The sequence below is a fragment of the Olea europaea genome, unplaced genomic scaffold, assembly GCF_002742605.1.
Source record: "Olea europaea var. sylvestris unplaced genomic scaffold, O_europaea_v1 scaffold3498, whole genome shotgun sequence".
Classification (NCBI taxonomy): Eukaryota; Viridiplantae; Streptophyta; class Magnoliopsida; order Lamiales; family Oleaceae; genus Olea; species Olea europaea.
Genome location: NW_019254097.1, coordinates 20,416 through 36,152, shown reverse-complemented (window position 1 = coordinate 36,152; position 15,737 = coordinate 20,416). Strand labels below are relative to the sequence as shown.

Here is a 15,737-nt window from a genome sequence, read left to right as displayed (position 1 = left end):
TCTCTAGTGTTCATGGAGACAGCGCTTCCTGAAAGAGCAGTTACGGAGCAGATGGCAGCCAAATCGGCCCGTCGACTAAGAGCATTAACAACATGATTACTAGAGCCGGGACGATACTCTAACATAAAATTGAACTCTAAAAAGAATTCCTGCTAACGAGCCTGTTTGCTCAATAGTTTTGGTTGACACATGAAGTAACTAACTGCAGTGTTATTTGTCTTCACAATAAATAGAGACCCAAGCAGATAGTGACGCCATCCTCTGAGACAATGGACTACTGCCAACCATTCCTTTTCATGTGCCAAGTAATGACGTTCTATCTGGTTTAACTTTCGGCTCTCATATGCTACCGGATGTCCTTCTTGTATGAGGACTCCACCAAGTGCAAAATCTGAACCATCTGTATGAACTTCAAATGGTTTAGTCATATCCGGTAAGGCTAAAATCGGGTTCCTCCACATGGACTTTTTCAACCTTTCAAAAGCATTTTGGCATTGAGTTGACCAATCTCAATCCTTATCCTTCTTTGTCAATTCAGTAAGTGGTAGTACAATTTCTGAATAGCCTTTCACAAATCTTCGATAGTAATTGCATAACCCAAGAAATGAACGTACATCATGTACGCTTTTTGGTGGTTGCCAATTTTTTATGGTTGTAACCTTCTTCGAATTCGTGCGGATTTTACCTTGTTCAATGATGTGACCCAAGAAACTAATAGATGTATGAGCAAATGAGCATTTAGATGGCTTGGCATAGAGTTCATTTTCCCGTAGCCGATTAAAAACTTGCCTCACATGTTGGATATGTTCCTCCAATGTCTCGCTGTAGATTACTATATCATCCAAGTACACCACGACAAAATCATCTAAGAACCCGTGAAGTACCTGATTCATCATAGTATAAAATGTTGCTAGAGCGTTTGTCAAACCAAAAGGCATCACTTTAAATTCAAAGGCTCCATATCTGGTTACCACCGTAGTCTTTGCTTCGTCTCCCTCTTTGATCCGAACTTGCTAGTATCCGGACCTAAAATCAATTTTTGTGTAATACTTCGCCCGACTCAGTCGATCGAAGCAATTCGTAACTAGTGGGATAGGATAGCTATTCTTTACAGTAATCTTGTTTTAGGCTTGATAGTCGCAGCACATTCTAAGAGAACCATCGGCCTTTTCTGAAACAATACAGGAGCTCCGTATGGCGACTTCGCAGGAACAATGATTCCACTCTCCAACATTTCTCCCAATTGCTTCCTAAGCTCTTCATGCTCAGGCTGAGACATATGGTATGGTGCCCTGGCGGGAGGCTTAACGCCTGGAATAAGTTCAATCTCATGATCAATCATCCTTCTTGGTGGTAATTTCTTTAGTAATTCGTCTGACATGATGTCCTCAAATTCCTGAATAAGCCTTTTAACGAGATTTGGAATAGGACCATTCGCCTCTTCAATCTCCTCTAATCGAAGAGTGCACAAAAAATAAGGTTCATTTCTCTTAAAACCCTTACTAAATTGCATGACTAAGATTCTCTTCTCGCCCATCCTCCCAACCTGTGTAGGGATGCCACACGGCTTATTACCCATCATCATTAACGAATCGAAATATGGCAACATTGCTGTCTTAGTATCCCGAAGAAATTTCAATCCTAGAATAAACTTGAAATCATCCATCTGAACTGCAGATAAATTTGTCCTTCCCTCGAAAGGACCTACTTTGATCAACACCAATTTCGCCACTCTAGCTATTGGTTGAGCTGCGGAGTTGATTGCTTTGACTTTTTCACTATCCTTTTCCAGAACAAGTCATAGACGCTCTATTTCGGTACATGCAAGGTAGTTGTGGATAGCACTAGTATCCACCATAATCCTGATTGGCTTCCCGTTGATTTTACATCAATGTACATTAAGCATTTGGCCCTACAAATTTGAGCCTTTGCTTCTTCCATTTTTGCCTCTTTCAATGGGACATCATCCTTTTCAGCAACCCGATGTGACAGTGTGTTGCACCGATGTGAAAATGCCCCAACTACGTCCTCATCCTCTTTGGAATCGGTCTCACTATGACAATTAGCCTGCGGGGCCTCTTGCTTTGAACTTGACCCGCCACTTGCTAACTGACAATGTGCATTCACCATCCGCTTCTGAGGACACTCTGACACCCGATGAGGTCCTTCGCATAAAAAACACTTCAATTTGGGAGTGGTATCAGTTCGGTCCTTCGTTGCTTTTCCTTTGTTCCAGTTGTTAATGTTGCTGCCGTTAAAATTTTCTTGACGGCTATTATGATAGTTTCCCTGAAAGCCACGAGTGCTTTGATAGGCTCCTTCCCTATTCTGAGAGTAACACTCTCTCCCATTGGGGTTTGAGCTGGGTCTATAAGGTCTATTACCACCTCCAATTGCTTGATTACTCCCCGAAGGTCGATTCTTTCTAGATTCTGTTTGGTAGTCGCTCAAGCATTCAGCGGCTCCCATGGCCGTGCACAAATCAGTAACTTTCTGTCTTTGAAGTTCCGTGCGTGTCCACGGTTTCAACCCTTCCATAAAGGTGAAGAGCTTATCCTTTTCTGACATATCTCGAATGTTCAGCATATGCCCCGAAAAGGATTTCACATACTCTTTGATAGAGCTCGTGTGTTTCAGGTCTCGAAGTGCCCGTCGAGGCTGATACTCGACATTTTTCGGGAAAAACTGCGATCTAATCGCTTCCTTGAGGAGATCCCCAAGAATTTATTCGAACCATGTTGACCTCAATGTCAGCATATTTGGTTCGCCACCATAGTTTTGCATCTCCATCCAGATGCATGGTAGTTGTGGTTACCTTTCTAACTTCATCTTCGATCGAAACTGTGAGAAAGTACTGTTCCATGTCAAACAAGAAGTTTTCGACTTCTTTTGCATCATGTGCCCCTCCGTAGGTACACGGTTCAGAAATTCTGAGTCTAGGAGCATACTTAGGTACGAGAGCTTGCCCATTGCCCATCGCACGTTGGAGTACCCGCAATTGAGCTCTCAATGCTTCCATTTCATCCTGCAGATCAGGAATGATTGTAGCAGCTTCAGTCATTGCTGCGCAAGCCCTTTGGCTTTCATCCAGTTGGATGTGTAATCCATGAATCTCAGATTCGGCCATCTCGACTTTTTCCTCGAGACCTTCCAAGGCACAACACAACCTAGTAGTTGTCTCATCAAGCGCATCCACGCGTTGTTTAGTAGTACCCTTCTTTTGAGGCTCTACCACTTCAGTGGTGTGGGATGTAATTGGATCCATAACTTTCTTATCGAGGGTCGTGAGCCGCAGCTCTGATACCAACTTTCACGGGGTGCCTTTCTTCTTGGCACAGAAAGGGACATCGTGCGGCAGTAGTATGCTCCGTTAGACTACCTTTCGCCTTTTCTCAGTCACGTCGGGACGAAAGAAAATTTGATTACAATTTTGTAGAAAGCTTACAATAGAGAATTTGAATACATTGAAATTAAATTGAACATTAATTGATGAAAACTGAACATTACAATTGACGAAAGCAGAAAATTACAATTGCTAGTTCAGGGGGCGGACACCAGTGAGCATGAAAGATTTTTGAATGACTAATACCCCCTATAATAGCATTCTGAACAAAAACCTAAGCGACAGGAGTAGACGTTTAAAAGACGAGGAATCATACTAAACGTTTACTATTATCAGAGCTATTTTACAGCTGAAATAATTATTACAATGAAAAGAAAATTACAACTCAAACTTGAAGTAATATTTATAATGTGCGATCGAAGTTGGGCAAACTGCGGCTAAAATAGTATCAAGGGGTTAAGTAAAGTTGCGGTCATTGACACCTTGGCTGGACTCTTAAATCATAAGGAGCCACTTGTTTAAGGAAAATTTAGTGTAAATGGTCCTCAAATCATGGAATTGCTGTCAAAATGGTCTTTAACCTTCAAATTTTGATGCGAACATCCATAACCTCCACTTAGTAGACGAAATCGGTACTTTTGGATGGTTTGTATCCAATCGACTAATAAAAAGGTCTTTTTTTGTTATAAAGATTGAAATGCTCTTACCTTAGCTAAGTAAATGAAATAAAATAAGAATGGAACATTTTCTCACACCTCCCCAGCCATTTTATTTTGGGCTAAAAAGATGTGGAATTTCAATTATTTCTATAAGAAAGTGAAAAGGTTAAATGAATATGTATAACGAAGAAAAGAAAACATATCCTACCAATTAATGTCTTAGGAAAGCTCCAATGCAACGATGGATTGAATAAAAAATTATGTTGTCCAAACAAAATAGAAGGTATTTAAAAAATTAATCTCTAGTGCGAGCCGGTAATGACTCGGTAAAGATAAAGAATAAATAATGAAAGGCTTTCAATCAATATGGTAGCCATTTTTTTCAAAATGCATTTTTCTCTCTCTTCTTTTCAACCACACATTCTTTATTAAAATAATATTATACGTAAATAAAAAAAATTCTTATTTTTCAACCACACATTTCACATCAATTTAATTCTAAAATGAATTTTTACATAAAAATGACTATCAAACACCCGTATAGTCCTTGTTTGAGCCCCATTTTTTTAAGAATGTATTTTTTCAACTTTATTTTCAATCACATTCTCTCATAAAATAATTATACACACATTTCAAAAACTTCCTCTTACTTTTTGATCACACATTCTCCAAAAAAATCATTATTCTATTGTAAGTATTATGTCCTAGGTCCAACCAACTTTGGACGTAAATATTTTTAATATATAATTAATGTGATTTAATGACAGATCTATTATTTAATTAATAGATAATTAAATTAAATAATAGAATCCGTAGATTCAAATCTTCGTAATTTGTTAATCACAAAGAATTGTGATTGTGAGATGCAAATTACATATGATTGAATCTTAAATCATCCGTAGTCGTAAGTAATAACGATAGACCATCACGTTATTACAGATAGACCATCACGTGTGGCATTTCTTACTTGTAAAGTAAGTAGCTGATTTCACAAACTAAAGTGTGGTGACACTTGAATGAACACGTGGATGCTTTGTTATAAAACAAAACATTGGAGACTCGCTGAGAGATTCCACATGGATAACTATCTGAGTGTGAGTGGTTAATCTCTAACATTCAATAGTGGAATTGGTCCTTTGACTTGAGATCATCATAGTGCCTTATATGGAGACAATCATACTTTGGTAGTGTTGGATGTTGCTCTGCAAAGGCCCGTTAATACGGCATCGTTCGGGTCAGTCAAGAATCATATAAAGGTTGTAAATGACAGATAGAGGATCCGTCACTCTTAGCTAGTAAGAGATTATGATCTGCATTTCATCCAATTGAGTCGATAACGAAATCCTTGAGTAAGGTGTACTCATAAGTCGAAAAGGAGTTTTCAACCTATTTTGACTTAATGGTGGAGTGAAAGATATTATCGATAATCGAGATTGACACACTTCCATATCTCGTAATTGATCAGATCATATTGATGAAAGGAATATTCACCACAATCTTGATTTCTTTGTTGATCCTTAGAAGTTTGATCCTTCCAAATTTGAGGTACGAGTTAATATTATACTTTTAATGGTTGACGTTAAGTGCATATTTAAGCCCCTATTTTACAATCATTATCCTAAAATTTTTATTTTTTTCTACATGCTCATTTCAACCATACATTCACACAATAAAATATTTTACACGTAAACTCAAAATTTTTTTTTATACTTTTTAACCACATATTTTCTAAAAATTCACAATTCAAAACTTTAGTTTTCCGAAATAATGACCACCAAATAGGGTCTCGGTGCTTGTTTGATACTTTTCAACTTATCGAACTTAAACTTTTAGCTACAAATGGGATCCACAACTTTTTATCAATTTTTTTCATCAAAAGTTTTGTTAAACAATCCCATGGCACTTAGAACTAAATTTAAGAATAGTTTGTCAGGGCATATGAAAATAGATTAAATATTAATGCCAACCAATTAAACTTCATTTTCACCAAATATTGACCTACATAAAAAATTGAGTTCAACTAAAAATTTAATGACCACCATGACTTTTAATCCGATGAAAGTATGGTAGGACAAAACATTTTTTATTTTATCCCTCAAAATATAAAGATTAAAGAGACTAATTAAGGAGAAAAAAATTGTAGGATGAAGTAACAAATATTAATTTATGGTTTCTTGTAGGATGTGGTGAAACCCAATACGTTTATGCCATTTGGCAGTGGAGTACATGCTTGCCCCAGTAACGAACTTGCTAAGTTAGAAATGCTTGTTATGATCCACCATCTAGCTTCTCAGTTCAGGTACTTTATCAAACTAAAACAAGAATTTTTGGAAATGCGTTTTTTAGATAAATTAAATCATAAAAAAACAATTCTATTTTATACTACTCGGTTCCTCGTATGTTCTGTTGAATTCAACAAACATGTCATATATGTATTTTATACATCATATATCACAAGATTTGATTAAAATAATATTATCTTTTTTCCCCCCTCAATTCTATGTTATACTGTTAAGTTTATCTTACTAACTACGTGACGACGTTGGTGAGTGATATGTGATATTAGGTATCATTTGACAATTGTGTTTGTAGGTATGAAGTGGTGGGATCCCAAAGTGGGATTGAACATGCGCCATTCCCCATCCCTTTCCAAGGACTCCCTGCCAGATTTTGGAAACAAGAACCAACCGATTAAGTAGGACATACCAAGACGATTGTTCCTTAACCAAATTTCACTTTTCCTTAACCAAATTCTTATTCCTGAATTAAATGTGTATAAAAAAATTATTATAAAAAATCGAAAATAATTTTTTTTTACACAAAAATTAATCAAAACATGGTGAAATGTGTGGTGGTAGTGAAATGTGTATAAAAAAATTTATTATCCAAAAATCAAAGATAATTTTCTTTAAAGTATGAAATTAGTAAATTTTTTAAGAGTTTTTTTTGAATTTTTTTTCCTTTTTAATATATATAGGAAATTGTAGGTAGGTAAAAATAAATTGCCCACTGTACTTTCGGGATTTGAGAAGTAGGCTGACGTTTGGGCCTGGATTGTTTTGAGAGAGGGGCTGACCCATCCTAATAATATGCTGGCCGACAGCAACTGCAAAGGTTCTTAGGTTACGAATTGATATTTTGGGCTAATATGCTCAAGACAAGTAAGCTTATATCGTGTGAAAAATGGAAAAAACGATACAATCAAGTCAGTTCATAGAGATATTGAAAGCTGAAAAAATCTCCATAAAGACTATGGATGGTAAACGCACATTTGGTTTGCTCTCTCTTCTTACAACATAAGGTTCTTGGACTTCGACTTGATCCATTATCTGGACGACGACGACAACGACAGTGTAGACTACAACCCGAGTAAGTATGCATGTAGTAACTATTAATTACTATCGAGCAATAGAGATTATACTTTTTTGTTCATTCGTAAAAAACATATTTTTTTCCCCTCCGAATCAAACTTTTTCTTGCCATAATGGTTTAGGGAATGAATGAATCGTATCGACTTGGAAAATGAAGAGATTTGAATGACTCAATTACAAGAATGGAGCTCTACCAACTATCACAGTTTAGACAAATTGCTTGGCCCCATTTTAAATACTTTATGATCTGAGCCAGGGGCCGCAAGCATCAAAGTCAAGTCCAACGTCAAGCCCTAAAAAAGATCCGTTGATAGTCGAGGGCGGTCCATTCGATGACTCGAATAAGAACAAAGTGAGTAAAAGAGGCGATGGGATTGCTCGCCAATGCAACTATTGATGAAACTATGTTCAGGACTCAAAATGAGACAAGTTTCATGTTGGGGACGAAAGTCGAAGAAACTTGGATCAATGTGTTTAAGGTGGACAAAACCGGGTTCAAGGAGCAAAGTCATGCGGCCGCATAGCTTTGCAAGGCTTGCGGTCACACAGCCACAAGCAAGGATTTTTAGGGGCGAATTTGGCATAACCATGCGGCCGCAAGAAAATGTACCATGCGACCGCATGGTACAAAAGTGGGACGCGATTTTTCTTTTCGTGAGGATTTCCCTATTTTATTATGATTCCAAGTTTAATAGGAATTTTACCATATTTGGAAGATTATAGACAATTTTACCTAGATTTTAGGACTAGTATAAATATTTTTCTCATTTCATTGTTTAAAAGACTTTGACATATTGATTAATTGAAAGAGTTAATTGCTTTCTCTTTGTTCTTCTAATTGAACAACTTTCGAACTTATCAAGATCTAATTCTTGTGGCGTTCAAATCACTTGGGTGAGATTTCATAATTTTGTGTAATCAAGAGGTCTGCACATTGTCGACGATTCGGGTTGCTTGGTTCCAGATTTATTGAATTCGAATTCAAAACCTTGCTTTGGCTTTCTTGGGAAGATTTTCATCTTATTCATGGGTTCCGCAGTGTTTGCCTACACGGGTTTACATCAGTTGGTATCAGAGCTTGGCTTCAATCCAAGGTTATATCTCTTTTTAATTCTCATTGAGTCAATTATTCATATTCTTTACTGTTCTTCGAGTCCATTAGTATTTAGAGTCTTTAATCCAAAAAGGTTATAAAAATTTTTCGAAAGTTGTTTTTTATTCAATTTGCATCCGAATCAACTTCCGTTTGTTGTGTCATTTTTGTTTTTTATTTTTCTGTCCCAAGAGTAAAAAAAAAATAATAATAATAATAAATATATATATTATTATTTATCCGTACGGTACTGTTCATCCGTATAGTAAAAAAATTTCAAAAAAAATTCGAATATAAAAAAAAATGTTATTATTATTGTTGATCTTGGGAATTACCGAATTTTTGAGTCCATTTATTATTTTGTGTCTAGTTTAAATCTTCATTCAATAATTTCCTTTCTTGTTTTGCGTTCTTGAGTCAATTTCTTTACTCTAGTTTGAATTGCCAGTCAAATTGTTCTAAATTCTTGGCCTTCGAATCTCACTCACACCAGTTTAAATTCCACGTGATTAAATTTTTGATTGAGTTTCAAAATTGTTATTTTGAGGATTTGGTGAAAGTAACGAGTGGTAAAAGGCAGAGTGGTGAAAACAATCAAGAGAAAAAGCCATATTGAGTGAAATTTCGAGTGAACAATCGTGAGGCAGAAAAATAACTTAGATTTAGGATGTCTGACAGGGAAGGATAGAGTTTAGGTAGAATTGATGATCGGGTTTCCATGCTAGAGGACTCGGTGCGAAGGATTGAGCGAATATGTATAGATATGAGGGATCAAGTGGATAGACAGGATGCACGAGGCGAAAGGTAAAATCCATTGCCTGCCAATACACGAAGAGGAGGTCTTAATACACGGAGACAGGGTAGACGGGAACCTAGGATGGAGGAGCTTAGTGAATTTGAGGTTGATAGTGGGATGGATGAAGATGCGATTGTGGATGCGGATTTTGGAAGGGTTAGGCAAGAAAGGAGAGGTAGGAATCTCGGTGGAGACAAGGTGGATGGGAATTTGAGCAACATTAAAATGACCATTCCTTCGTTCAAAGGTAGGAGTGATTCAGAGGTTTACTTGGAGTGAGAGAAGAAAATTAAGTTAATCTTTGATTGCCACAATTACTCTGAAGAGAAGAAGGTGAAAATTGCAGTTCTTGAATTCACGGATTATGCAATCATTTGGTGGGATCAGGTGGTGACTTTGAGGCGGAGAAGTGGGGAGCGACGTATCAATACATGGGAGTAATTGAAAACTATAATGCGGAAGAGGTTTCTACCTACTCACTACTACCGAGAGCTTCATCAAAGATTACAAAATTTATTTAAGGCTCCAAGAGTGTAGAAGATTACCATAAAGAGATGGAGACACTAATGATTAGGGCAAATGTGGAGGAGGATAGTGAAGCTACCATGGCTCGGTTTCTACGTGAATTGAACAAGGACATTGCAAATACAGTGGAATTGCAGCACTATTTGAAAATTGAAGACATGTTATATGTGGCAATGAAGTTCGAGAGGCAATTGAAGCGAAAGGGAACAACAAGGTACCAATCGGGATCTTCAGGTTCTAATTCTTTTGGGAAATCGAAGTGGGACAATAACAAAGGAGAAGGAACTGTTTCAAAAGGAAGAACTGAGGTACCAAGAGGTAAGGAAGAGAGTGCTAGCAAGGCCGTGCCAAAGGGGGAGTCACAGCCATCAAGAAATAGAGACATCAAATGTTTTCGTTGCTTGGGAGTGGGGCACATTACTTCTCAATGCTCAAACAAGAGAACCATGACTCTGCGGGACAGTGGGGAAGTGGAAACTGAAAGTGAGAGTGATTATGCAGACATGCCAGAATTGGAGGATGTTGATGAAGTAGATACAATGGAGTATGCAGTTAACAGTAAGTTGTTGGTCACTAGGTGAGCTCTTAGTGCTCAAATCAAAGCGGATGACTTGGAGCAGCAGCGAGAAAACATATTCCATAGCGATGTCACGTCAATGGCAAGGTATGTAGTGTGATAATAGATGGCGGTAGTTGTACTAATATGGCTAGCACTAACATGGTGGAAAAATTAAGTTTGACACTGTTAAAATATCCTAGACCTTATAAATTACAATGACTAAATGAATGTGGGGAAGTTAAGGTAACAAAAAGGGTGTTGATTAATTTTTTCATTGGTAGATATCAGGATGAGGCAATGTGCGATGATGTACCTATGCATCCGGGGCATATCTTGTTGAGGAGACCATGACAGTACGATAGGAAAACAACGCATGATGGGTATAAAAACAAGTATCGCTTTGTGAAAAATAGGAGGTCTATCAATCTTGCGCCATTAACACCAGGACAAGTATATGAGGACCAAATTCAATTGAAAAATGAAGAAGAAGCGAGAGTGAGAGAGTTGAGGAAAAGGAGAGAAAACAGTGAGGTGGCCAATAGAGAGGAAAAGAGAGTGAAGCCACATGAGAGAAAAGAAAGAGAGTCTTTCGATAAAAGAGAAAAGTCGAAAAAAAAAAAATTTGTGAGAGGGAGTGAATTGAAAAAGGCAATAGTTGAGAGGCAACAAATGATATTGTAGGTTTACAAGGAATCACTCCTCAACTTTGGGAAGCATAACACATCCCTCCCTAATTTGGCTATTTCTTTGTTGCAGGAATTTGAAGACGTGTTTCCGGAGGATGTGCCTAGTGGGCTACCACCCATTAGAGGAATTGAGCACCAAATTGATTTCATTCCTGGCGCTATCATTCCGAACCGACCGGCTTATCGAAGTAATCCAGAGGAGACAAAGAAACTTCAGAGGCAAGTTGAAGAATTGATGAGCAAATGATATGTACGGGAAAGCGTGAGTCCATGTGCAGTACCTGTGTTGCTGGTGCAAAAGAAAGATGGAACTTGGAGAATGTGCGTAGATTGCAGAGCCATCAACAACATTACGGTAAAGTATTGTCACCCAATTTCTAGGCTAGATGATATGCTAGATGAGCTACATGGTACATGTATTTTCAGTAAAATTGATCTTAAAAGTGGGTATCATCAAATTCGTATGAGAGAGGGTGATGAATGGAAAATGACTTTTAAAACTAAATATGGATTGTATGAATGGTTAGTCATGTCGTTTGGACTCACAAATGCATCAAGCACTTTTATGCGGTTAATGAACCATGTTTTGCATGCTTTCATTGAAAAATTTGTTGTAATTTATTTTGATAACATTTTAATCTATAGCAAGAATCTTGATGAACATTTAGAACATTTAAGGTGTGTTCTTGTGGTTTTGAGAAAGGAACAACTTTATGCCAATTTTAAGAAGTGTACTTTTTGCATGGATAGAGCTGTGTTTCTAGGCTTTGTGGTTAGTGCTAATGGTGTAGAGGTAGATGAAGAGAAAATAAAAGCTATTAAAGATTGGCCGACACCTAAAAACATAACCGAGGTCAGGAGTTTTCATGGATTGCTAGTTTTTATATGCGTTTTGTCAAGGATTTTAACACAATCACCACACCACTAACTGAGATTGTCAAGAAAAATGTGGGGTAGAACAAGAACATGCATTCAACATCATCAAAGATTGTTTGTGTAAAGCACCGGTTTTAGCAATTCCTAACTTTAACAAAACTTTCGAGATTAAGTGTGATTCATCAGGAATATGTATTGGAGTATTCTTAATGCAGGATAAGAGACCTATAGCCTACTTTAGTGAGAAGCTAAGTGGAGCAACTTTCAACTATCCTACGTATGACAAGGAGCTCTATTCACTTATTCGAGCCTTGGAGACATGGCAGGATTACCTGTGGCCAAAAGAGTTTGTAATTCATTCTGATCATAAATCACTGAAACATTTGAGGGGACAAGGTAAGTTAAACAAGCGACACGCACATTGGATGGAATTCATAGAAACTTTTTTATATGTCATTCGTTACAAACAAGGTAAGGAAAATGTTGTAGTAGATGCATTGTCATGAAGGTATGTGCTTTTAACTACTTTAAGTGCAAAATTGCTTGGTTTTGAGTACATTAAGGACATGTATGATAAATGATTCTGAATTTTTCAACATTTACAATTCATGTCAGAAGGGAGTTGTAGATAAGTTCTTTAAGTATGAAGGGTACTTGTTTCGGAAAAATAAATTATGTGTTCCTAATTGTTCTATGCGTGAATTATTGATTAGAGAAGTACATAGTGGGGGTCTAATGGGCTACTTTGGGGTAGCAAAGACTTTAGAAATATATACTGAGCATTTTTATTGGCCTAAAATGAAAGTTGATGTGGAATGAATTTTTAGTTGATGCATAACTTGTAAACAGGCTAAATCTAGGGTCTTACTTCATAGGCTTTATACACCTTTGTCAGTACCTAGTAAACATTGGGTAGACATTTCATTAGATTTTGTGTTAGGTTTGCTTAGGACAAAAAAGGGTCGAGATTCAATTTTTGTAGTCGTGGATAAGTTTAGTAAGATGACACATTTCATTCCATGTCACAAAACTAAATACGCTACTAACATTGCAGACTTGTTCTTTAAAGAAATTGTGCGCTTGCATGGGATACCTAAAAGTATTGTGTCAGATAGGGATGTAAAATTTCTTAGTCACTTTTGGAGGGTCTTGGGGAATAAGTTAGACATGAAATTACTATTTTTTACAACATACCACCACAAACCGATGGACAAATTAAAGTAGTAAATAGGACCAAGACCAACTATTGCGCACTGTGGTTAATAAGAATTTGAAGAATTGGGAAGAGTGCTTACCTTTTATAGAGTTTGCATATAATAGGGCCACACACTCCATTACATCATTTTCTTCATTTGAAATTGTTTATGATTTTAATCCTATAACACTTATGAATTTAATACCTTTGCCTATGAATGAACGAGGTAGCTTGGATAAGAAGAGGAAGGCCGAGCTGGTGAAGTCACTCCATGAAAAGGTACGAGAACAAATTAAGAAGAAGAGTAAGCACTATGCAGATCAAGCAAACAATGGCAGGAAGATTGTTACATTCGAATCAGGAGATTGGGTTTGGGTGTATTTGAGGAAAGAGCGATTTTCAGAACAAAGAAAATCAAAGTTGTTGCCACGGGGAGATGGACCGTTTCAAGTGCTTGAGAAGATCAATGACAACGCATACAAATTAGATCTTCTAGGTGAGTATAACATTTCGGCAACTTTTAATGTGTCTGATCTTTCTCTCTTTGATGCAGGTATAGATTCGAGGACGAATCCTTTCAAAGAAGAAGGGATGATGTGAGCTAGGGGCCACAAGCGTCAAAGTCAAGTCCTAAGAAAGATCTGTTGATAGTCCAGGGCGGTCCGATGATTCGAGCAAGGACAAAGCGAGTAAAATAGGTGATGAGATTGCTCGTCAAGGTAACTATTGATGAAACCATGTTCGTGACTCAAAATGGGACAAATTTCATGTTGAGGACGAAGGCCGAAAAAACTTAGATCAATGTGTTTAAGGTGGACGAAATCGGGTTCTAGGAGCAAAGTCATGCGGCCGCATAGCTTTGCAAGGCTTGCGGTCGCACAACCATAGGCAGAGATTTTCGGGGGCGAATTTCGCATAACCATGCGGCCACAAGAAAATGAACCATGCGGCCGCAAGAAAATGTATCATGCGACCGCATGGTACAAAAGTGGGACGCGATTTTTCTTTTCGCGAGGATTTCCCTATTTTATTATAATTCCAAGTTTAATATGACTCTTACCATATTTGGAAGATTATGGGCGATTTTACCTAGATTTTAGGACTAGTATAAATATGTTTCTCATTCCATTGTTTAAAAGATTTTGACATATTGATTAATTGAAAGGTTTAATTGCTTTCTCTTTGTTCTTCCAATTGAACACCTTTCGAATTTATCAAGATCTAATTCTTGTGAGGTTCAAATCACCCGGGTGAGATTCCATAATTTTGCGTAATCAAGAGGTCCGCACATCGTTGGCGATTCGGGTTGCTTGGTTTCAGATTTATTGAATTCGAATCCAAAACCTCACTTTGGTTTTCTTGGAAAGATTTTCATCTTGTTCGTGAGTTCCGTAGCGTTTGCCTACGTGGTTTCACATCACTTTATATCTCAACAATCTTTATATAAATTTTAAACAAGTAATTACACTCACTCACCAAATGCAAAACTAATAAGAAATCACAAATAATTTGGGGTCACTTATTCGTAGGTTGCAAAGGTCAAAAAAGATGGTGAAGAATTGCTTTCAATTTTTAATTTTAACTACGAACAATGCTTCAAATTTTCATAAAAATTGGATCAACTAACAATATGCATTTTCAATGACTTGCTAGACTAGACAATTTACAACAGAAATTTAAAAGCTATCAAAATAATGAAAATTGGTTTATTAATTACAGACTAGTTAAAGAAAGGAAAAAAAATAAATATTATTTGATTATTATCTCGTCTTTCGGGAGAGGTTTTGATTAAAATCATCAATAGAGTGATTCTCGACTTTATTATTTTTATGTTAGTGACAAATATTGCTTCAGCTCAATGAATGAATTTTTATTATTTTTTTTTTTTTTTTTAAACCTTCACGGATTTAAATATTATCTGAATGAGTTATGCCAAATTAATTTGAATGACAGAAACCTTTTGGCCACTGATGTCAAAGGTATTTGTGAATTTATTAATTTTAAAAATATATATCAAAATTCATTTTTCCACGAGGATTAACTTGTATGGGGAAGACCTTGGCTGGACTCTTAAATCATCAGGAGCCACTTGTTCAATGGAAATTTAGCGTAAATGGTCCCTAAGTCATGGAATTGCTGTCAAAATGGTCTTTAACCTTCAAATTTTGACGCGAACATCCATAACCTCCACTTAATGGACGATATTGGTACTTTTGGATGGTTTGTATCCAATCGACTGATAAAAAGGTCATTTATTGTTGTAAAGGTTGAAATTGAAATGCCCTTACCTTAGTTAAGTAAATGAAATAAAATAAGACAAGAACATTTTCTCATATCTCCCCAAACATACTCTCTCTCTCTCTCCATATATATATATATATATATATGGGGAGAATTCTTTCTACACATGAATTTGACAAATAATCGTGATCTTTAGATTAAGGAAATCCGACGGTCAGTATGCATTTCATTAAAATCATGGAAGAGTTAGTTATAACTACTTGAGATCCATGAGAAACCAACCGTTGGATTTGCTTCATCTAAAGGTCACGATTATTTGTCAAAAATACTTGTCAAATTCATGTGTAAGAAGAACGTTTCCCTATATATATATGATGAAAGACTTTCAATCAA

General features: G+C 36.7%; 1 protein-coding gene across 1 annotated transcript; it reads right to left on the bottom strand.

Moving 5' to 3' along the window:
* Window positions 1-1,108: 1,108 nt before the first annotated feature.
* On the bottom strand, window positions 1,109-3,265 carry LOC111386316. The gene is made up of 3 exons (XM_023010779.1): window positions 2,816-3,265; window positions 1,888-2,703; window positions 1,109-1,783 (listed from the first exon to the last, which is right to left on the bottom strand). The coding sequence occupies exons 1-3, from the start codon at window positions 3,263-3,265 to the stop codon at window positions 1,109-1,111; spliced, it is 1,941 nt and encodes a 646-aa protein (XP_022866547.1).
* Window positions 3,266-15,737: the final 12,472 nt, after the last annotated feature.